The 24,718-nt window shown below is 38.8% G+C and overlaps 1 protein-coding gene across 1 annotated transcript in view; it reads right to left on the reverse strand.

Moving 5' to 3' along the window:
- Positions 1 to 24,718, reverse strand: part of LOC139718660 (uncharacterized) — a 132,409-nt gene that overhangs the window by 4,341 nt on the left and 103,350 nt on the right. The window contains exons 4-8 of the mRNA XM_071630118.1: positions 17,426 to 17,590; positions 2,995 to 3,067; positions 1,828 to 2,069; positions 909 to 1,053; positions 172 to 347 (exon numbers count right to left, since the gene is read on the reverse strand). Coding sequence (XP_071486219.1) covers positions 172 to 347; positions 909 to 1,053; positions 1,828 to 2,069; positions 2,995 to 3,067; positions 17,426 to 17,590 — 801 coding nt within the window. The remainder of the gene's footprint in view (positions 1 to 171; positions 348 to 908; positions 1,054 to 1,827; positions 2,070 to 2,994; positions 3,068 to 17,425; positions 17,591 to 24,718) is intronic.

Consider the following 24,718-nt stretch of genomic DNA (forward strand, 5'->3'; position numbering starts at 1 on the left):
TATCATTTCATTACTTTTCAGACAGAATACTACTAACATAAAGTAGTTTCGGCAAATAGCCTCGCCCACGCCCATGGTGGCATACAAATCAAAAGGGGGAAACCCCCCTAAGACTAGGACAGAGATAGATGCAATCAAGGTGCCCTCTTTCTCCATTCTCCTCTTTCTTACCTCTGTTTCACTGTAGAAGCTCCTCTTGGCAACCGTTTTGTTCTTCGTCAAGCACTCCCTCACAAAGGCCCCGTAGGCGTCTTTCAGTTCTAGCGGGATGCGTGCGTCTGCATACTGGAGCTTGACCTTTGACCTGTCTCGCAGCGTATCCCACAAAGTGTCTGCACCAGCCCTGCCTGTGGATGCAGAGATAATGAGAATCTTAATATGAAGAATCTACAATGTGATCATTAAAGAGAGGATGCAAATGTGTCTTTTTTTCCCCTATATTTCAGTCAACACACAATTGGTCTTGACATGTACATAATTTCTTTTTTTAATACATATTTGTGACTTTTTATCACGTAAACAAACAAAATCATAACATTTACCTAAAATTGATATGATTAAAAATAAAATCAATAAACAAATTACCCTAAAAAATAAATTATGCAGCTAAAACATAATAGAACAAAATGGCCAAAATTGATCGAAGGTAACAAAGAACAGTACATGCTCTATACATGTGCATGCCAACTTTTGAAGAAATACACAGAAGTCAGTTCTTAAGTACTATACCAACTTACAGATTTGATATTTTTATTTTAGGAAAAACCTTTGGACTGGCGACCAAAGTGTGTGTTACATCCTGCTGCAAAAAGAAATCATGCCACGTAGGTGCTACCACCACCTGCTATTATTGGACATGAGGTACGAGACTGAGTGGACATGTATATGTTGAGGGTTGACCACATTACCTCCAAGTTGTTTGACCGCCTGGGGCACTCGGATGACCTTCCTTCGCTCCGGCTCGATCCTTGGATGGAGGAAGTACTCGGCCTCCTCTTGACCGAACAGGCCATAGAGCTTCTGCTTGTGGGACGGAAGCTCGTCAAAAGTCACCTGCAGATATTGTTGCAATGATCAGGGTTGGGTGGAACACTTGTTAAAACTTTAGGATGATGGACTGGCGGGGTGTGCATATGGAGATTTCATCATTTAATTTATCCTACAGACAGTATCATGTATCATGTATCATGATGTACATAATAAACTATCATGCATTAAACAATATTATCTGAATATTGATCGCGAGTCAAAATTAGAAACTTTGCTGGGCATGCAGTTAAATGTTGGGGATTATAGGGGGTTAAGTTAAATAGATTTATGACTGAAGGAGACTGTTGAAATATCTCACTTACAGTGCTCTTTTTCAAGTTTTGAAAAGATTTTTACACAATGAAATATGTATGTATTCTGGCTTTTAAAACAATGACAAAAAAGGAACTTCATGTTTTTCAGTCTAATTTCTACTCTACTTTAACACTATAGCACTTTGGGAAATTCCAATCTTAATATCCTATTCATACCACACATAAACCTTGTACCTGGGTGGTCATTTACTGTGGAAAAAAAAGGAGGGGGGAACGATGATAGACATCGCAAAGAACCACTCCTTTATAACCATAATATGGTTATAAAGAAGTGGTTCATATATCTTAGTCCACAACTAGTACGATAAATTTTGCATGCATTTTTTTTTTAATTTCTAGGAATCAAACAGTATTTCAGGCAAAATTTCAACAGGCAAAATATTCATTTGCTTTTAATTGCGTGCCAATTTCATGTCACGCAAAATCTGCGCAAATGTAAACTTCTGCAGGAATTTTGACAAACCTCTTCCTGGATGGTATCCTCCCCCTCCTCCATCAGGACACCGGTGGCATCGTGGGGCTCGAAGGCAGACCCCTCGGACAGGCCCGTCTCCGCCCTGCTGGGGATGGTGCTCAGGATGTTGTGCCTCTCAATCAATGCTGGCTCCTCCTCCCCGGCGGCCTTCTGCTTCTCTTCCTTCTGTCTCTCCCTCTCTGCTGCCCTCTCTTGGGCTTTTTTGGTCAGTGCCTCCTCCTTTTCTCTCTCTGAAATGGTAACGTGTCACGAGATTGACACATGATGAAAAGATTTATCTATTGGGTTGCCTGTTTTCCTTGCTTGTGGCCATTGAGTCCTAGCAATGCCCTTGTCTTCTACCAATATGTATTGGTTCAACAATGCCTCACTATTATTCATGACTCTTTAGATGAAAGCATCATCATAATTTATAGTTTGTATGTGAGACAAAGTATGAGATTATAAGAATTCAAAGACTAAAAGACATTTAGATTTTTGACATATCCACAAAAGAAAAATTCATCAAAGAGGAGTCTGTATTTAACATAATGCTGTAAGTTCTTACTCAATCATAAAAAAAACCCCGAACAAGAGATGTCCTACAAATGACTGCATAAAGATTTCATGATCTGGACAATACCTACAAATAATCCTATTACATGAAAAACCACATCCACTCTTTCATTTCCAATCTTACATCTACAAGGCTTTTAGTGATAAACTTAAGTAAACTAATTGATCATGAGATAAACTTGTCAATATAATACATCTAATTTGCAGTTTTGTATTGTTTTTTAAACTACAATAAAAACATAAAGTAATAATCGTAGCACTGTCAACAATTTTTCCAGATTTTTCCAAAAATTGATCTCGTATTGCTGTATGTCTCTTGTATGTCTATCATGTCTAGGTATCTATGTTATACATGTACAATGCACATGTGCTTTGTATGAATGTATGTATTCTATGGATATTAAAGTACGCATGCAGACAAAACAACTTGTCAGAAATGGACAATAAAATCGAATCAAATGGAAATGAATTGAATTTGAAGAATGTAAGACAAACAAAACAAACAAAAACTTAAAATGCAGACCTTTTTTTTAGACATAATCTGTGAGGTAGACACAAGACCAACATACAAGGAAAGACTCTACCACAAGTGAAGCTCACCTAATTCGTCCTTGCATATCTTTGTCAAAGCTTCCTCAGTTTCCTTCTTCTTCTGCACCTCCGACCTCCTCAGCTGAAAACAGCGAATAAAAGAAAGAAAGAAAGATAGATAGAAAGAGAGAATATACATAGAGAGAGTTAACATGAATTGACTCTGGGTCATTGCCCCTCAAAAGGGAAGGGGGGGGGAGGGGAGGGGTGACTGCGAAGGACTTTCTACAATCATGCGGGGAGCATAAACTTTGCATTCATGTTCCTCGCACATTGAATACATGGCAGTCTTCACTTCCTGTCACGTCCATACAATCAGCATGACTTCTCTCCCCGTACAGCTGCCTCCCTTTTCATCTCATTCTCATTTTTTTTTCTCTCTCTCTCTCTCTTTTGCTCGTTCTCTCTTTCTCTCTCCCTCTGTCTGTTTACGTCATGGACACATTGTTGTCACCTGAGAAATTGACCGGGCATTACTTCCTTCGACTTGTCTGAGAATTCACGTGCCCTTTCTATGTCAGTTCCCGATAGCCATGTAACTCTGCAGTGCAAAAAATCAAACTCTCTCATCCTTTTAAAGATCCTGTAGTGTGGGGATATCATAGAGTGGAAAGGCTGGCCCGGCTCTGATATATTCGAGAATCCCCATAACAAATTGTTCACAGCTTTACCACTGATCTCGGAGTAAAGTACACACACAGCCAAAGAATCTCGACTGGAGGTGACCGTTATTGATGAGCGTATGCTTAGACGCACATATTCGCCGACTGGTGCTATTTGCAGTTTACGAATGTGCCACGGTGGGCAGCAAATGAATCGCATCATCCCAAAAAACCCCACGCTATCGGCTCTTAAAAGTATAACATTAAGATAAAATCATATGCTATATCTCTTTGAGTCTTTCTCTGGTTAAGATATATTGTAAATATTGCAAGTTCTGAATGCCATGGCAACTCTACAAAAACAAAGGCACCAATGAATGATTAGGTCATCTACTACCACATCATCTTAATTCTCACTCGGTGGTCCCCCTCCCTTCCCTCCTCCTCCCCCTACCACCAACATGTTCCCCCCCCCCCCCTCCATGTCCGACGTTCTACACTTGTCTATATTCGCACCCAATCCCACTCACCTTTTCCTCCTCTTTCCCTGTCTAAACAGTGCAGTTGTGGTCCCATTGTGTGTTTTAAAGACTTTCAGGGCCAGCTATTCAACCAACCACCTCTTAACTTGCACAGGCTCAGGGAGGAACGCATTCACAGCCAGCCCAAAATTGCTGGCAAATTGGAAAATGGCGTTTCACAAAATTTCTGTCAGGTCTGCCCACCTCGCTCTAAACCCCTCTCTCATTTGGGTCGATCACAAAGGCGATTTGACGTTTCTGCCGTAATCTAATCACACAAATTTGTCAACTCGTGCCATTGATAAATTGGGAGCAGGCCGAGTATAACACTCTCTACCACTCCCACAATTTTTTTTTTAAATTTGGTCATGAAAGAAAATTCTCCACTACCATACACAAATCAACACTGCCTTGCATGCAGCATATTTTACAGCAATACAAACACTGGTCAATTACACTTCTAGAGTACATGAACAGGTTCTACTGAATCTTTGCAGTCTTGGTGTATATCTCACATTCTGTTTCACTTTCTATCTTACTTCCTTGCCTTGAAAAGTATGACATTGATCCAGTGTTGGTTCTTGAAACCTATTTACTGAGGCATAGTAATATGGGAATTCTGTGGTTATCTATAAAAAGGTAATTTGCAACATTCACACACTGCGGTACCAGCAAGTGTTTCTATTCTAGATGTCACAATGTCTCCATGATATTAGGTGGGAGCATGCCAGGAGTCTCTACCGGTAGTCAGAGGGTTAACAGGTTCCTTTGTTGAGCTGGGTCTGCCGCATTAGCGGTCTCCTCTGTCTTGCATTGATCAAACTTTCCCTCTGGCACAGCCAATTAAAATGACATTTGAAGAGTCATGAACAACGCACGGAGCCTCACAACACAGACCTGGGAGTATTGACCTTTTTTTTAATCAAGCTATTGCCCATCTTCTCTCCCCTGTCTCTCTGCTCTATCTCTTTCTCTCTCTATCTATATATATCTCTATCTATCTATCTATCTATCTACCTATCTACTTATCTATCAATCTATCTATCTACCAATCTATTATCTATCTATTCTATCTATTTCTCTATATATCTATCTATATATCAATCTATCTATTTCTCTATCTATCTATCTATCTATCTATCTATCTATCTATCTATTTATCTATCTCTGTCAGTCTGACTGTCTTTCTTTCTGTCTGCCAGCTATATTTCTATTTATTTCTAATCTGTATCAGCTCTTCCTTCTCTCAAAAATTCCCTGTTTATCTTTCTATAAAGTATTTCTTTTTTACTTTTTACCATCATCTCTCCCTATTCCTCTCTATCTCTCTTATTCTTTGTCTAGATCTATTGATTCATCTCTACCATCTCTCCCTCCTCATTGTCTTTGTCTCTCTATCTACCTATCTGTCCATTTTGTTCACCTTTACTATCATTTAATCTTTCTCATTCTCTCTCTTTCTTTCTAGAACTGTTCCAATAAACATGACATATTTCTTTTCATTGTATATTCCTTACATTTATATATATATATATATATATATATATATATATATATATATATATATATATATATATATATATATATATATATATATATCATTGGCTAAGAATGAGAAGACCGTTATCACATTTTTTTAATTTTTTTAATTTTTTTTTTTTTGGGGGGGGGGGGTTATTGAATTATTGGTATGGCATTGTAGAGCTTAATCTCCTCTACATTATAGTGTCAATTTTGAATTATTTTTGTGTTCAGTAAAATGTCACAAATCAAAACCACAAAGGTGCTATTTTACTCGATATTCAAAACAATGCTTAAATATCTACCTACTTTTTACAAAATAAACTTTTTATTTCATTGAAATTGATTGTTTCGTTTTTGTTTTTTTTTAACTCTCAAATCTTAGAACCTGATAGCGCCCTTCTCGTTCTCAGCCGATGATACGCATACATATACATGTACCAAATGCTCATATTGATCTTTCTTTCCTTCTTTGGTACAACAATCTCATTTCTCAAACAGTAGGGTGACTCTGATGATTATGTGGCTGTCACATGCTGTTACATTCTTCTCTCAGCTCTTCTCCCCCCCCCCCCCCATGCCCTATTCACAATTGCCTCACTTCTCTCTTCTCATTCAGCATATCTATTCACTAAAAAACATACGATTCTGTTACAGTCTCATCAATTTATGGCAAAGACATGCATGTGTAATGCTGCTGGGAGGATGGTTGATTAGTGGTGGTATAGCACAGAAGAAAAAAAAATGTTTCGTAATTACGTAGTAACTGTAGGATTGTTATCTCCCTCTCTGCATGATGCTTTCATAACAATGCCCTGCTATGAACTAATTAGTTTGATACTAAGAATTAATTTCATCACTGTCATTGCAGTATTTGTCAGTATCGAGAGGCAAAGAAATTAGATTCGAAACTACAAATGAGGAGTGTATTCACTAGAAATATGTCTTTTTTTTCTTGCCTGAAGTAATCATGAAATTACTCCAATACGCACGATATTTCAAATCCAGAAGCATTTCCATGATATAGTCATGCATTGGGAAGACATGAATGGTAAATGGAAATAAGATACTTGGCTCACAGAAATTCTGATGACAATCAAAAGTATTGATGGACATATTTCTTCATAGTTTATTTTTGTTTGTTGTTGGTTTTTTTTTCTGTACACATCCTTCACAAACTTTTTTTTCTAGCTTTACATTTGATTCCATGGCTTGGACTATCTGCTCTCTAACAAAATACTCAAATATTTCTCCCATATCCCATTAAAATGCGTGCTTGTGCACAGAGCAAGTAAACACTCAAAACAATGTGCCCAGAATAGGTATTAAAGAGCACTATGCAGTGTGCAACATGATCTATGAACACATTGCAAGAGTATGATAGCATCATATACCACCACAGTCAAGACACAGCTCTAGATAATACTTCACTCAATCATTTCTAATAGGTGAGAAATGAAGATCTTCAAATATTATACAAATTTTTTTTGTGTGTGCTGTTATATTGGGGAAATAGAGGAGAGTACATTCTTGTCCTACATTTCAAAGTAGATGTATAAGGAGAAAAAAAATGGAAACTGTGCAAGTCAATAGTCAACTGTCAGATACTGCATCCAAAAGAGAAAATTCTGAATGAACACTTCTATACGTGATAAGTAGTTTTTCAGTGTGAGATTCACAAAGATAAAGCACACAGGAATAGGCAAAGAAGAAAAAAAATCCAGCAAGGAATAAAAATCATTCAAACAAATACATTTGAGTTTAATATAAGAAAATATAATCAACTAGAAATATCGCTATGGCGACTGGTATGCCTCCGCCATAATGCATGATTCTCCAAATAGGTCTGCAGTACATGTGGACAATGTGTGATTACATTTTCACAAAATTGGCAAAATATTAAAATGACATGTTTGTCACAAATGTGTTGAATGTTCATCTTCCTTGACCTAGGTTTAATTGGATGAATGGGAGAGCATGTATTTGGGGATTTTACGACTTTTACTTGACTTTGACCCTTTCCTAAGTTTATGCATTGAGTACTTTTCAAGGTATGGAGAAAAAGTGCAATTTTTGTATTGAATAGTAAATTGTTACCATTTTCATCTGGCCTTCAACCCTTGACCTTTGACCCTAAAATTCATACGAGGATTACTGTCAGGCAGAACATGCATAAATATGTACTAAGTTTCAAGATAACTTGAGCCACTTCCGAGATATGGAGGAAGAAGTAAAGTTCAGCACTTTCACTTGATCTTTGACCTTTGACCTTCGAGGCAAAAAAAGAACTTCCCAGAGAATCTCTGTTGGGTTATACATGCATACACCAAGTAAAAAAAAAAAATCCTGCAGGCAGTGCATAAATATGAGGGAAATAGTAAAATTTGTTGCACTTGACCTTTGACCCCATGAACCCCAAATTCCCTAGATAATCACTGCCAGTCAGTACATGCATATATACTATGTTCCACGAAGATACCTTGAACAATTTCCAAGGTATGGAGAAAAAAGTGAAATTTTTACATTTTTACTTGACCTTTTGACCTTTGACCTTTGCTCTCATGACCCCAAACTTTCACCAGAGAATTTTAATTGGGTAATACATGTACACACTAAGTTTCAAGAAAATATCTTCTGGCATTGCATAGATATGGGGGAAATAGTAAAATTATGAGCATTTGACTTTGACCTTTTGACCTTTGACCTTGAGCATGTGCACCCAAAAGTTAATAGGCACAACTTCACCCCCTAATGCACATACATGCCAAGTTCCATTAGAATACATCAAAAGGTTTTTTAGTTACGCTGTCCACAAAATTCATTACGGACGGACGGAAGAACAGACGGACGGACGGACGGACAACCCGAAAACATAATGCCTCCGGCACCACTTCGTGGCGGGGGCATAAAAACTGTGAAACAGGGTAAAGATAAGGTGAGATGTGTATATTGCATAGCCAATTCTGAAAGATGATTAACTGAATTTAACCCTTTCTGTGCCAGAGACTTTGGACAGTGTGTACAACACTAAGGCCCGAATTCACGAAGGTGGTACAAATGAAACCATGGTTTAAACCATGGACAAAAACCACGGAGCGCCAAGTGTCACACGGAATATTTCGTTACGAAATTGGTCATTTCGTCGACAAAATGACCGTTTCGTTAACGAAATTATCATTTCGTTACAAAATAATCATTTCATCGACGAAATGACTGATTTCGTAACGAAATATTCCATGCGACACTTGGCGCTCCATGGTTTTTGTCCATGGTTTAAACCATGGTTTCATTTGTACCACCTTCGTGAATTTGGGCCTAAGGGTTCTTTTGTGCCAATCAGCACTCCAAGCATTCAAGGGGTTTAAGGGAGGGGGTGGGGGTGGGGGTGGGGGTGGGGGTAAGTAAAGACAGCACCCAAAGCACACAAAGGGTTAATGGAGGGGGTGGGGTGGGGCATGGGGTGGGGCACGGGTATCAGTAAAGGGAGGGAAAGAACAGGAAGGTGGGTGTGGTTGTGGGGTACAAGCACGCCACACATTTAACCGCCAGAGACAGAAGCTACGGTGTGCTAACAGGTGCAGAAGGTGTCAAACGGTGCACTTCGGTCAAATTTCACTTACAGAGTCAGCTTCCTCCGAGTCCATGCTCAAACTTAACGTTTGATGTTAGTGGAAGGCATGCATAGATGACACAGAGTGACAATGGACTTTAAAAATACAGCATGGCAGTGGTCAAGGTATCAAATTTTAATCACTGGCTAGCGATTTTTCGCTTGTCTCGCAATATGCAGTCAACAGGGAATATGGTGATATCCATATTCCTTGCTGATCATATCCTGGGAGACAAGCAAAATGTCAACTGCGCATAATTACTATTTCTGCGATGAATAATGTCTGTAGCCTTATTCTCAAAATATATGTATAATCACCATCACAATGGTTTAAATTCCTGTCTTTCACTCTTTAAAAGAAAAAGACAAACATTTCCTCTTGTTCACAGATTAATATTCTTTCAAAGCAGACAATTTGTATAAAATAAGAGGAATCATGGGTCAACTGTGGCAATGTCAAAATACATAGATATATATACATACATACATGCAAATACTGACATGATACAGTCATACATAAATTTGTCCATGTTTGCACGGAACATTTGTGGTGTAACATATATTGTGCTGCTAATATCAACATTGATATTGAGTCTCCAGTATGATTTCAATAACAGGGGAAAGTAAAAACCAAGTATCTATTAAATGATTAATAGTCAAAACTTGGTGACTTTGAAAAACCTAATGAATTGGGATTACACAAATGACAAAAATCACATAAAATAACTAAGTCGTGATACAGACTATGTCATCAAAAACTGCAATTACTAATGTATGTGCAAAGAAAACATACATTCTTCTATCTTTCTCTGTCCCAAATTAATACAGGACTGTCAGGATGCTGGTCTTGACATTCAAGTCTTGCCTTATTTCTTTTTAAGCAATGAAATAAGAAATCTCTTCTCTGATTGCAAATAAAATGACGATCTTTTGGAGTTCCTCTCTGAGCTTCACCAAGGCCTCAGAGTTGTTTGAAATATGCACTGCAATATCGGACACAGTCATCTCGATGTGATGCTGAAGAGAGATTGGTGGTCTGGAAGTCTTCCATCTGATGCGGAGGAGGTTGGAGAAAGGTGCGGCCCACAGATACTGCTTTCTCATGGTGCTAGAAGAGGACTAGCATGGACTCTAGGCACCAACAGAAAACAGTAGATGGGAGCTCGACTTGTCTCTATGCTGTCACCACCTGTGAACTATGCCATCGTGGGGGGGGGGGGGGGGGAACAATATCAAAAATAGATATCACACTCCCCGACAACCAAATCATTCCAGCGATAAATCCATTCATCAACTTTTTACCTGGCTCCGGAAAAAAAAAAGAAGAAAAAAGAATGATGCTCTCACAACTCGCCGAAAATGTCTAGCTAGATCAATCATACACGTATATAGGTATGCACTCTGTTCCAGTGTTCAGGAGTTTTTTTAAAGGCCACCATAGTTTATCATTCCATCTTTTGGAGGCACGACGCACCATTCTGGATGAATGATGACTTCTCCGTAGGCACAATGCCTCGCACGGAGACAGGATGCAGAATTCTCCTCGCCAGCATCCCGTTACCTGGTTACCGGTGCGAGTAGTAGCTGTGCGCACTTGGCCACGTCGCAACCCAAGCACTGTGCTCAACGAGCCCACAGAGAGCCGCCACTGCTCTCTATGGTCAGACCAATTGAGTTGATTTATGGCCACAATCTAAATGAGCCCAGCTAAAACAGGCAGCTCCCCAATTCCTCTGCAATGACAGTATTCCCATCTTTAGGGAAAAAATGCAATATATGCTGACAAAAAAAGATAATTCAATGACTGCATGTCAAGTGGATGTGAATGATATGAAATAACTATATACGTCATAAAGAAAAGGCACGGCTAACACAAAAGGGAACAGAAATTGACTTATACAGACAGACCGGAATATAAAACAGGCAAATAGTAATAGTATAAAGAAATAGGAAGAGTGAAAGAAAGAATGATTACATCAGGTAAAGAAGAAGAACGACAGGAAATAAAAAGACAATCATTATATAGATGTAGGCGGATAAAAAGACAGATGCAAGAGTAGGAGAAAACAGAAGAGGAAAAAACAGAGAGAGAGAGAGTGTACAGGTTTGTGTGTTACTGTATTGACACTGCACACATTGCACACAGACGCCTGACGGTCATCTCCATGGCGACGGAGCCAAACACTGGCTGTGTGCAAAAGGAGGCACACCGATGCTGGACAGACTTTCATTAGTGAAATTTTTAGCATGGGGGGGAGCTGGCTGGGAACACTTGCGAATATATTTGGCGCAAGAAATGGATTGCATCAATATCCATCCTTTCATGCAAGGATATCTGGCATCGCGTGAGGAAATGCGATAATCAAATTTGATATTTCATCTTCTCTGAGCGGAAGCAGTCGCCTTACATTAGGTTCCTTAACAATTTTGCAATTTACAGTTAGGAAAGCGTAGGACAGTCTCTGGTATGGACCAGAATTCCTTTCAATAATAGATAACAATAGGTATTCAATTTCATTGGTGTATTTATGTCTTTCATAAAGTTTAGAGTAAGCTGATATCAAAACTATGTAAGCTTGGGTTTTCAAAACCCTGGGATATAACATTGTTGAGATTGTACCCCTTATCTTGAGAAGATTGTCATATCAATATCTACAGTACATTTGTTGTAATCACGTTTTAACTCCTGCAGGTTTGGGGCTATTCTGTTGGTTTTCTTTTATTTCAAGCACTCACTTATTCTTTTTTTTTTGCATGTGTTAAATCTATTGAAGAAAAAGATCTAAGAATGTTATTCAAATACCCATCCTGTTTGCAGAAATCCACACACATTAGCAAGCAGTGATAACAACCACAGCACCAGGGACATTTATAAAGCAAATTCCCCCCCCCCCAAAAAAAAAAGATACATAAATAAAGTGAGAAATAAAAAGACTACAAAGGACATGCCCAATAACATTGCATTGTATTGTATGCACGAAATTAGCATGATCCTGGCATGGGATGCCGAGAAAAACCACAGCCCAATACCCACGACAGACAAGGAAATACGAACGAGAAGCTCAGAGACTTGCTACTTGAGAGCGACAGCTTCATCTCATGTTGTTGATGTCCTCCAAAAACATGGGACACTTGACTAAAGCAGAGGTTAGCCACTGTATCATTGCCAAAGCAAACCTCCTCTTCTTTCTCCTTGCTATGGGGTGGGCAGTTGCATTAAATATTTTCTGTTCAGATACTGTTGAACCCAAACTTGACATTTCCACAGTAAAAGGGTACATTCCAGGGATGTCAGGTTATTTTCTTTTTCCAATGTGTATTACCCCCCCCCCCCCTCCCTCAAGACAATACAATCTTTTTAGAACACTTTGATGAGAGATACAAAATAGCTTAGCCCCAAAATTGCTTCAAACAAGCAGGCTATTTGAATTTTTGCCACAATTAAAATTTTAAAGTTTTTACACTATTCACACGGAGAAATTTGAATTTGAAAATTTGTCAATTGTTGCGCACGCACCTATATATTACACGAAGACTGTTTTTTACTTAATGATTAAGTATTATTTTTTTTTACAGTTTCAATTTCAATCAATCAATTTATAAGAAAAAAGAACAAAAATCAGAAACAAATAATGGAATATGCCCAGTTACCTTGAGCAAATTATTATATCCCTGGTTAAAACATCTTACGAGGATGTGTGCGTATGTGTGTGTGTGTCTGTGTGTCTGTATGTAAAGAATTTCCTATTCTTAATAATTAGTTTTCATTGTCAGGCATCTAGATGATGATACCATTGCATCTCAGTTTGCTCAAAGAAAGAAGAAGAGAGGAAAAAAAAAACCTTCTTTACGTTTGCCCTGAGCAAATGGGTCACTCCGGGATTTTTAGCCTTATTGAAGCAGGAGATAGCAGTATTGTAGATCTCACCCACTGGAAATCATCCAACTACTTGGCCTGCATGCAGATGTATACCGTTAGCTGTGTTTACTGCTAGCTACATACCGTTATACTGTAAAGCTGTGTGTATCAAATGCCACACTCGGTGAAACGGCAAGGCTAAGGGGACTCTGTGATCAGTTTAATGCTTTAATGATCACCACTTCTGTATACCATTACCATATTGAGCAGTGCAGTCGCCAGTGGTGCTGATGGGGTTAATATAAGTTGACATAGAATAGAAGTAATGCACTCACTGGACCTACGCACACAATTCCTCCTCATGCCATGGCTCAGCTAAAGGAAAAAAATAAATCATAATATATTTACCTTGTCTGACATTACGGGCTGCTGACATAGTCTGTCAAACATGCAATTAGGGCCGCATTAGCAAAATGGGTTTTGAAATCAGTATAGCAGATCATCAAACTCGACACATCCAGCTCAGCACATTACCAAAATTGGACTTTATCCAGCTAGGACTGGACAATGAATTCACAAACACAGTTTCGAAATATCAGCACTCCCCAAACTTGATCAAAATGGTCAGCAGTTTTCAGTACCCCGTAATGCACCTACCAGATCATATATCTTGCAATCTATTGCAATACAACTGGGCGTAACAATGAGCCTTTGGTAACTGGAATAGATTTGTGTTAATCTGGAAGATGAATTTACATGCGGAATTCCTTAACCCTTTATCACAAAAAAAAAAAAAAATGAATGACAGGTTAACATTTTGTTGATGACAGATCTTTCAAGACTTAATGTTGTTCGTAAGATTTGTGGTTGCTTGAGGTAATCAGACGTTTAGGGAAATCTGTCATTTGTGCTTTCGGTGAGAGCAGACTTGGCATACAAATCAGAGATGAAACACGACAATGCTGATTCAAGTCATAACTTTGTACGGAAGAAATTGTGCATGTGTGATAATGATGTTCATTACATGAAGGTAAAAATGACAGTGGTGATAGTAAGAATGGTGGCTGTATAGTGATGATGATGATGATGATGATGATGATGATGATGATGATGATGATGATGATGATGATGGTGATGATGATGATGATGATGATGATGATGATAATGATGATGATGTTAAAGACAGTACCACCATGGTAAATTATGCAACAATGGTGGTGATGGTTATGATGATGAAGAAAAGGAACTCCACACCACCACTCTTCTCCTCCTCCTCCCCCTCCTCTTCTTTCTCTTCCTCTCTAATCCATTGCCATGGCGACGACAGCTTGGGCTGTTCTCACCGACAGCTCTGATTTCAACTGGTGCTTAGATCAACTCAATAATCTGAACACTATCCACCAGTTGGAACCAGGCTATAAGCGAGATAAGGTCCTCAATCACATTAATTTTCCACAGTAGTTGTGATGGGCTCTCTCTTTACACATAGCCTCAAATAATTTCCCTTCCACCATCTGAGTATTCCACTCATGGAACATTTACCACTATTGGCATTAACAGCAGACGCTGTAACTAAATGTCACTTCAGACAAGATTTCAAATTGACAATATGTATAAAAGATAGCTACAACTATACATCTGAATAGAGGGAAAGTTACTGTCAGACACACACTTTTTGTTTTTAAAGGAAATGTATTATGCAATAAAACAAAACCAAACAAAGTGATTGAGGCTACTGAGGGCTCACATGTACATACATTACAGAGTTGAACCCTCACATTGTACACTGGCAAAATGAATTAACATGTTGAGCTACAATAAGAACACAAAGTGCATCTTGGAAGGAATCAACATACTGTAAAGCAAATGAATGTTTGCAGCATGAAATTTTGGCAAATTTGAGCCGACGGCCTTCTTCGCGGTATGAATTTTTAGCAAATTGCCACTGGCATTCAATGTATCTAGTGTATAGACAAGAACTTTTACTTTATTTGATAAATTGTGAATCTTGGCTCTCGCAAAATTCGCCAAATTAAAATGCACGCAAACAAATTTTCTGGTTTCACAGTATACCGAAGAATGCACGTCACATTCAGACATACAGCCATCTCATCTGCAGCTGAGTAAAGTTCAGTGCCAACTAAGATACTTGCGTAGTACTGTATACGCTGTTATTTTTGCGTACAAATATTTTCGCGAATGATACCATAGACATTTTCGCGAGATGCTGTTTTCGCAAACTGATGCTGATGCTGACGTAAATGCACTATTACCCTAGAGCATGGAGACATTTTCACGTGTTCTTAAATTCATGATCTAATCGTGATTTGCGAAATTCGTGAAAATTAAACCCTTGCGAAAATAACCGCTTATACAGTACTCTGCACTCATACAAAGCAACAAACTTCCAGTCACATTTTAAAATTGATTGGAATGAGGAACAAGGATGATTTTCATCTCTTTTTTATATTCAACAGTTCCTGGTTCTTATTCTTAATGAGCTTTTAAATAAAGCAATGGGGTTTGTACCCTCTGAGATTTATCACAGCACACAACCCAACTTGTATAGCTTGCAAATTATGATTACAACTACACTTACAATTATTAAACTATTACTACATGTACCTCTTAGTAAGCAGTACTACCACACCTATGAATTACCACTACCAATAAACTTACATCATTTTTTGCTGCATGATTTCTAAAAGATTCCGAACTGCAGTCACTTGAGACCAACAACATTCAGACAAAGTCCTATTTCATTGTATTAAAGTATTGGTCTGTCTGTGTGCATTAAACAGCATACACCCACGTGGCATACATGTATTTCCCTTTCTACATTTTGTATTCGCATCCTACCAGCAGACTCAGGGAATGACACAGGACGTTCTATTTACGTCATGCCGACAGGAGTGCACAGGGATTTGTTTACTTGACACATCTCGGAAATGAAATGACTTGGTACTGCGCACCGACCGCATGGGTGGGAGCATTTCCGAGGGATTAGAGATTCCAAGATTTCGGCTACGTCAGACTACAGACAATGGCAGGTGTACCATGGCAGACATGGATTGGATAGCTGTGTAGGACACGTACCATCTTACACAGAAAATTAGTGTACAATACACCAGCCACTGCATCATGCAGATAGCAGACACTTAAACTACACCTTTGAAACACATACCAAACACCTACAAGTTTCATCTCCTACACATTTAAACACAAGAATGCCTTAAGACAGCATTTACATTGCTTTTAATTGTATTTCCTCATATGACAACTACTCTCCTCCAGCAAATGTTTTTTTTGCAACATCTCATAAAGCCTTGAAAAATGCATCAAGCACTCCTTGGACTTGGGGTTACTAAGATGGATATGGACTTGTCCAAGTATTTCCAAACTTTCCTGATCTTTCCCTTTAACTTCAACAGATCCTTACAGACAAGCTGCATGGAACCTAACTGGCAAGACCTGCAGTAAATAGTCTACTACATCAGGGGCTCATTGCATAAAAGTTACAGTTATGGTAACTTTGCCATCCAATGGTAACTACCATGGGAACAATACTCAACAGCCAATCAAAATCAAGAATTCCATAATTGTAACTTTTATGCAACGGGCCCCTGGTGTGCATTGACTGCTTTGAAAAACTCCAATAAAAAAAGTCAACATAAACATTTAATTAACAAGCAGTTACCTTAAAAAAAAAGAAAAAAAGAGATGACGAATATTGTCAAGACAATGGGAACAAGAGAGATAATGTTAGTTTTGCACATATTTCTAAGCTAATGACTGAAGTTGAGGCAGTTTTCAGCTGAAAGCTGCCGACTGGCTTGATTCAGAGCTTAAAGGACCTAGGCAATGGAAATGCATGTTGACTTGTATAGATTCATGACACCCTCAACAGCACTCACATAACCATATGCATATCTAAGTAGAGCATGTGCCATAAAAGTTTCTATGTTCCTAATATGATTAATGAAAGACATTGGAATGAAATATTCAGTTTATGCCCAGTCTAGGGGAAGGTGTATTCCAATGTCATTTGTTAATCATATGCAGTACTAATAGCAATGACTGACAAATAGTGTCACAGACAAAATCTTGGTTTGGGAAGGTTTTTTTTGTTTTGTTTTTTCTTTGATGGGCATATAAAAGTAATCTGAAGAAAATGGTAGAAAGATTATTATGAAATATATGGCACATATCTAGATATTCCTTTTGCCACACATGTGATGATCATGGTATTATAAATCGTGATAAGTCACTATGCATTTGCATTGCATAAGTCCTTTAATGCTCCCTTTGACCGAGCACTGCATCTCACCTCTTCAAGTTTCCTATCTGTCTCCAGACGACGTTGGACAGCGAGGGCGTCCTGTGCCTGGATCAGCTCGCGTTGGAGGAGGACCTTCTCCTCGAGGTAGGCGTGTTTGTCCTCTCGCTGGATGGCCTTAAACTCCTCCCACTTCTGGTACTGCTCCTCCCGCCTCTGCAAAATACATGAATATGTAAATCAGTTAACATTCATATTCGTGAACGAGAACCTCTTCTTTCAGATGACATGAAGTAGATCAAAGTAGCAAATGATGTCCTATTAGGTATGACAGTAATCCTTGTACAGCATGATGCATCAAATGTAATGTAAAGGCCTATGAAAATGTATCAAGAAGGCTGTTAATTTGAATCTTGTGAATCCTTGAACATGGCATCCTGTGCAAAAGAGATTCAATAGTTAAAGTTGGCAAACATATCTACACATGCATAAATGTACACACAGTATATGTAAAGTCTATAACAATAAAATAGAAAATCAGGGTTATAATTTTCATCTATGGAAATAGGCTACATACAGGTCTGATTTCATGATGATCCATACACTCTACACAAACACAATGCATTGCTGTTTTCTGTTATGTACTATCTACTCCTATTCTGTTTAACTCCAAGGTTTTTTACAAATAACTGGTGTGAATGTGGAAATATAAAAACTGTCTATCATCACATAAAATGCCTCCAACAATGTAATATTATTTGCATGGAACATTATCCAATAACAAAGTAACATATTTCCATTTTGCACTAACTGGCTAGCCACAACACCAAGTTCAAGGTCAGCCGGTACATTCATATATCGTTGGCCTTATGCCAAAAGGCCCTTAACACCATAGACTTTGAACACTATTAGTACCCTTTTGGCATAAGGCCGACGATATGTGTGTATGTATGTGCGTGTGTGTTATACTACTGTTAGACTGGAGTCGTTTTTTCTGCCCCAGTGCCCTCGCTGGCGATGGGCTCCCACGATATTAGACCCACCAGGGCGGATAATGACACCGGGGAGCCACTGTTTCCAGGAGCCAAAGGAGGTAGATCACATTGTTTTAACTCTGTGGGAGTCTTGTCACGTCAACTTGGACATAAAATTCAAAGTAAACCAATTACCCCTCCAGTCTCATTTGTCAACATGTATTGCACAAATGTATAATCATAGTGTATGGTGTAGCTACAATGGTAATATTGCATGAATCTAAAATCTCTGATATCATTCTTTGCTTTAAGGTCTCCGCAACATCAAAGTATGACCACCTTGTTTCTTGTCTTCAGGATAATTTTAACATGGATGTTATATGTCTGTATATCCTTATGTTTCAGAATTATTCTTTTAAAAAATGGCAATGCAAAATAGTTCATCAAACAAAAAATAAGTTGATCAAATCCTCAATCATAGATGAAAACATACTTCATCATGAATAAGCTTCTCTATCAGCAATATAAAGATACACTCATCCATGACACTTCTATATGGCCACACTATTGAAAGCTTGTATGAATTCAATCAATATAATCTACTTGAAACATCATCTATTAGATCTAAATGTCACATGTAAGTCATTAAATCAAATATGACTTTATGCCCCTGGAGTGAATGAAATTCTAATCCAAACTGTTTTATTTTGGTTCAAGCATAGATGAGTATTTCTCATAATATTAATTTCTTGCTTCCATACACACTATAGGGATTATACATATATGTGACGGTGCACCTCAAAACGAACATAAAGTCGCACACACTGATTTTGCATGAGGACTGAAAATAAGTGAAATGGGTCAATCTAGCCGAACTTGACTTTTTCATATTTTTTGAAAGAGCGGGTTTTCTTTTACGTTATGCTAAAATTTGGTATCATAAAACGGGCAGGAAAGTGTGTTTTTTTAGCAGTTTATCTCGAACATTTTTGGTAGAATAGAGTGATTAGGTGTGCTTTTAGAATCCCTTTTTCATTTCTGAAAAACCTTGTCCACACTCTTCTCTTTCAACTCTAATAACTTTTGAAATGATAGTGCTACTGCTTTGAAAGTTGGCATCAATTATGGACAGAATGTGTTAATGAGGCATATTAAATTTCAGTTTAAGCTGATAATCCCTTCATTGTTGTTACTCTGGTGGTTTACTTCCTGTTTTTTGTCCCATTCATCGCACAGCCAGCACGGTTTGGTAACGATTAAGCGCTTGAATAGAAACTGTACTTCAGAGCCTCTTTTCTCAGTTCACACTTTTCCTGAGTTTGTGCTTTCTTTCCAATATTTAGATAGGTTAGGAGAGTCCATTTGATTTGAGTTATACATCATTTTAAAGCTTAAAGTCTGCTCTTTCAGCATATGGTCTTAACTGAGAATTCATGTCTGGCGACTTTTTGTTTGTTTTGAGGTGCAGGGTCACATATGATACTATCACACATCTTCAGAAGATGTTGAACTATCTCAATGTATACCCATAACTGGTAGGTTAGTAAACTGACTTCTGTAGAGATTCCAACCTCAGGCATTTCTGAAACTAGAGATTCTCCAGCCTGGACCCATCCCCCCCTCCCCCCCCCCCCCAGCAAACTGGAGAATCTTTGCATGCAAACATGCACGTAATATTACAATGTGTGCGTATTGTGCATCACAAGAGTGAAGCGAGATATTCCTTATGGCAGGGGTCCAGCTCTACCTAAGCTCTGTGGTTAGAGATTCTCTCTGGTGCTATCCTAGACTCATTCTGAACATATGACAGAATAAATATGGGAGAAAGTCAAATTTTATGTGGGAGAAAATACCACTTGTGCGGGAGACACACAGCTACATTGTAGAGCAAAAGAAATTCAAACTCGGGCACGAGAGAGGGAGATTTTGTGAATACGGTCTCAAAGTGATAGAGTTGGGGTCCCTGCTTCTACTCAAAAGAAAATGTCATCAACCTATCTAGGAGAATAACAGTAAAATACTCATTTCAAAGATACCTTTCATTCCCCCATCACTCATCCATGATCACTATGACTGTATCTATACCAAAGTTTCTCTGTCCTTGAGATTTATGGATGACAATTACGGATAAGCAAACAAATTTCTGTAGTTTTGCCACAGACCACAGAGGTACAATTGTATGCTGTTGACAACCAATAAACCTTCAAATTATGCCATCATTGTTATCCAGTGTATAATTATCTGGCTCGGTTATCTCACAACAAAAGCCATGGGATTGTTCCTTGAACAAAAAAGAAGACAGGAAGGACTATTTAATAGCTCACACAGCCAATGAGGAAGGTCCCTATAGGCTCGCACAAAAAGAAAGTGTAGACAAGAAATCACAATGCCTGTTACACTGGGCTTCCATTTGTGGAGGGAAAATTCCAACTCAACCTTGACTACAACTACACAAGCACTGCAGAGTATATAAACAGAAATTGCTTTATTGCCTTAAAACACACACAAACACACACTATCTCTCACACACACAAACACACAGATGCTGAAATAAAAGTAGAAATTGGAATACATTGGCATTTCTGCAGTAGGTACCCATTGTACAGTCATCATTCTGCTATAGCTGTTTTAATTGAGGCAAGACTGCATTTCCACACAGGCAGCAATTAACACCGCACAGTGAATGCCAAGTCAGCCAGTAATAGTTCGCAATTTCTATGGCAGCAATAATGAACAGTAACGGTGTAGCTATTTGCAGTAATTTAGGCTATCCTCAATGAGCATGGAAAACACTATCCACAACTGGTATAGCTTGACAAAGCACATTTGTACGAGTGTGTGTGCCTTTGTGTGTGTGGGTGTGTGTATGTGTGCATACATGCTTACAATGCTCTTTTGATCACGTACATAGATTCGGACTAGGACAGATACAGACACATTTGCTAACTGAAGATACACACCAAACCAGGCATCCCCAGGTGCTGATAATGGTTTAGTAGACAGTGACTCATATATCAAAATGGCATTGGAATGGGTAACATTTGTTGAGGGCGGGCTCTCTGACAGTGACTCTGCCAATTTAGATGAGTACCAATGGGTGTCCTTTAGGCCCATTGTTACAAAGCAAAGAGGAACATATTCCATAGACACATCCATAATCTAAAACCAGGTCCAGAGTGAATGAGTTTATGTATGAGTGCCTGTCTATACGTGTGTGTGTGCGTATGTGTGTGCGTGTGTGTGTTTGCGTTTATGTGTATGTTGTTTGTTTTGCTTGCCCGTCATTCCATCTGTCTGTCTCTGTGTATCATTGTGCGTATTTCTCCCTGCAGTCTTTTGACTGGCAAGTTAAAATCTTAAAACTAGAGACCGCTGGTTCATAAGTTTTGAATGTTCTCGTACAGCAGGTCCACATTCTTGGTACTTATCAAAACATGTTGATAACGAGCTGATTTTGCTATAACACGTTTCCCATAGACACCTGCCAGAATATAGTCAGGACTAGTCTTCAATGGGTTAAACATTTTAACAAATTGACAAGAAGATTGAATGCAGGATAGAAAACCCACAAAGAAGTTTTTTTTTTTTTTTTTGAACAGTTGTAGGCTGGAGTTGATGGCTTACTTAAACTGTGTTAAAGAAATACAGTCAATGGGCTAACAGGGAACACATTGTTGTGTAGCTTACAACAGTCACATACAGCTTGTCAAAAGCAATCTTACTCTGCACATTACACACATATTTCCTTCACTTAAGCTTGCACTGTTTTGCTACTTGGGTAAACGCTTAAAGAAATCAAGATTATTATAAATAGAAGAAAATATCAATGTTTTCTTTTTTATTGAGAGTCCTCTCAAATACACACGAACAAGTACAGACATTCACACAAACACACCATTTGAACACTGACACATACTGACAGAGACATAGAAAAACCTGCACTCAAAGGTGCATTGTTCGTTACCTACAAGCCAGTATGGAATGCAAGGAGAGAAATATCAAAAACAACATGCACATGCAAGGTGGTACCGGTCTTTTAAAAAGATATAAAAAAAAGAAAGCAACAGAAGGAAATCAAAAGCAAAACAGAGAGAGAAAGAAAGCAGCGACCTTAATAGAAAAATTGTTCCCCTTCAAAGCAGCTGTCTACATTCAGGCCTTCACGGGGAGCGTATTGAAATTTGCACAAAGCCACGCACACCTCTCTTATCAGACCAAGGTTTGACTCTTGCTGCAAGATGTGTGAAATTTCTCATAAACAAAAATTGCCCAGGCACAAAAATGCTCCCCTCCAAGTTTTGTTGTCGTTTCCGTCCTTTCTTGCCAGTCTTTCCTTCACCCTCCCGTCGCCTCCAGACACATAATGCACTTCAACTGGTTACAGCTAGATGTCAGCTTGAAAATTTTGCATCCTCCTAAAGCCAGGTTTAATTGTGGAAAAATATGAAGAGTACCGGTACTCACCTCACACAGAAAGGACAGCTCTTAAGAAGTGCTCGTCTAGTTTTAATACCAAAGAGGATCTAAACTAAGCACTTGACAATGATGTATAATTCTGCGCCCGTATAGTCTTTACATATTACTTTACTAATAACTGATAGCTTGTGCTGGATTTTGTGTATCGATCAAAACATCCATGTGTACTGAGCCGGTCGCAAACCTGAACACCTTGAGATATAATCAGCACAATATGCATTAGAGAAAATTGCACAAAGGTACAATTGTACAATTAGGCAGCCCCGGGGACACATACACAATATTAGATTATATTGCCTGAGCCAGGAAGACATACCATCCATCAAGGGCATGTGCAACAAGGTCCAAGGAAGGCAGTTTTTTTTGGACGTCCTCCATATCACAGCCCAGTCAAAAGAATAATAACTGAAACCTTTTCTCATCATTTGGTTCAATAAATGATACGCAAGGAACTACTGTACAAGTGGATATTTTGGCGCAAGTAATTTTTCACGCTCTGCCAAGTAAGACAAATTTTGCGTGTTTTTAATTCCGCAGAATCAAGATATTACATAGTGGTACATATAACAAGCATAAATATTCATGTGCTTTTACATCCACACCAGGTTTTGGTTGCGCGAAATGCCCCAAAAATTTTCATATCTCAAAAATTGCCACTTTTACAGTATAACATATTTCATCCTGCCAGAATTCTACACTGAAATGCTAGGCAAGAATACCAGTCGGTATTGTTCTGAACGTAAACCCTTTTCCCCTTGTATTTACGGAATCTTCATGAATACCTCGCCATACAGATGTATGGGAACATCTTTTGTTGTCCTATATTACATAACTGTTTATAAGAAGATGCAATAAATGAGGAAAGTCGGTGACGGACATGCTACCCTACAATGTCAATTCAGTGCAAAGTGCTTCTGTGGTACAGATGCCTACCCTGACACAAATGGAAAAGATCTCTATAAAAGATATGTCAATGCTTTGTACTCCATCAATCTTGACACGAGATGTAACCCATCACGAGTGCATCCACATCAATATATTCAAGCTTGCCTGATCTACCTAAGTCTCAAGTATTTTGAAATCATCATACTCCTGCCACTCATTTGATTTTCAGACTCTGCTGTCAAGTCATACCCTTTAAACAGGAGGGGAGGGAGAGAGACGGATCCGTCTTCTCCCGTACGATCGAACTGTCATATTTCTCCAGGTTCTTGCACAAAGCGCCGATCCATCCGCACTTTCCTTCTTCAATTCCCCGACTGCACCGAGCCAACTTATTCATTCATTGATGTCTCTGAGATTCAATGGCTGCGGGGCTGCTTCAACTATAAACATCTCAAGACTTCGACTCCTTGGGATATTAGGTGGGGGAGGGGGGTAAAAGTGGGACTGGGCCCTGTGTGTTTCATTAACCCTGATCCACACTGGGAAAATTTCCCAACACGCCGAGGCTACGGTGGGTACTAACACACTCCCCCAATACAGCTGAACAGTGCTTCCGGCAATTGGTTGATTCCCGAGCTCTAGGACCGCAGCATGCCTTTTTCATTCATCTTGTCATGCAGTACACGCTGCCACCACGTCGGGGCAGAAGGGGCTTACATCACTGTTAAGATGATTTCCTCTTTTGCCTTCCAGTCTAATCCAAGCAGTTTTGCAGGATCCCATGCTTTTCTCATCTCTACGCTTTTTTTTTCACCTGCCATCCCTCCCTGCCTTTTTTTTTCTTCCAACCTCCTTTTTCTGATCCCGTCCTCCATTACAGATATCAACTCATATCTTTTCATCCAATATATGTTCCGGCAAAAAGTCATTCCATAATCTTACCTGAACTTTTCAGCGAGCCTCGTCTACAGATGAACGAAACAAGCAAAGACTGACGAGTGAGCAACGT

This window comes from Diadema antillarum, unplaced genomic scaffold (genome assembly GCF_040938485.1).
Source record: "Diadema antillarum isolate AM-2024a unplaced genomic scaffold, OU_Dant_1.0 scf00000098, whole genome shotgun sequence".
Lineage (NCBI taxonomy): Eukaryota > Metazoa > Echinodermata > Echinoidea > Diadematoida > Diadematidae > Diadema > Diadema antillarum.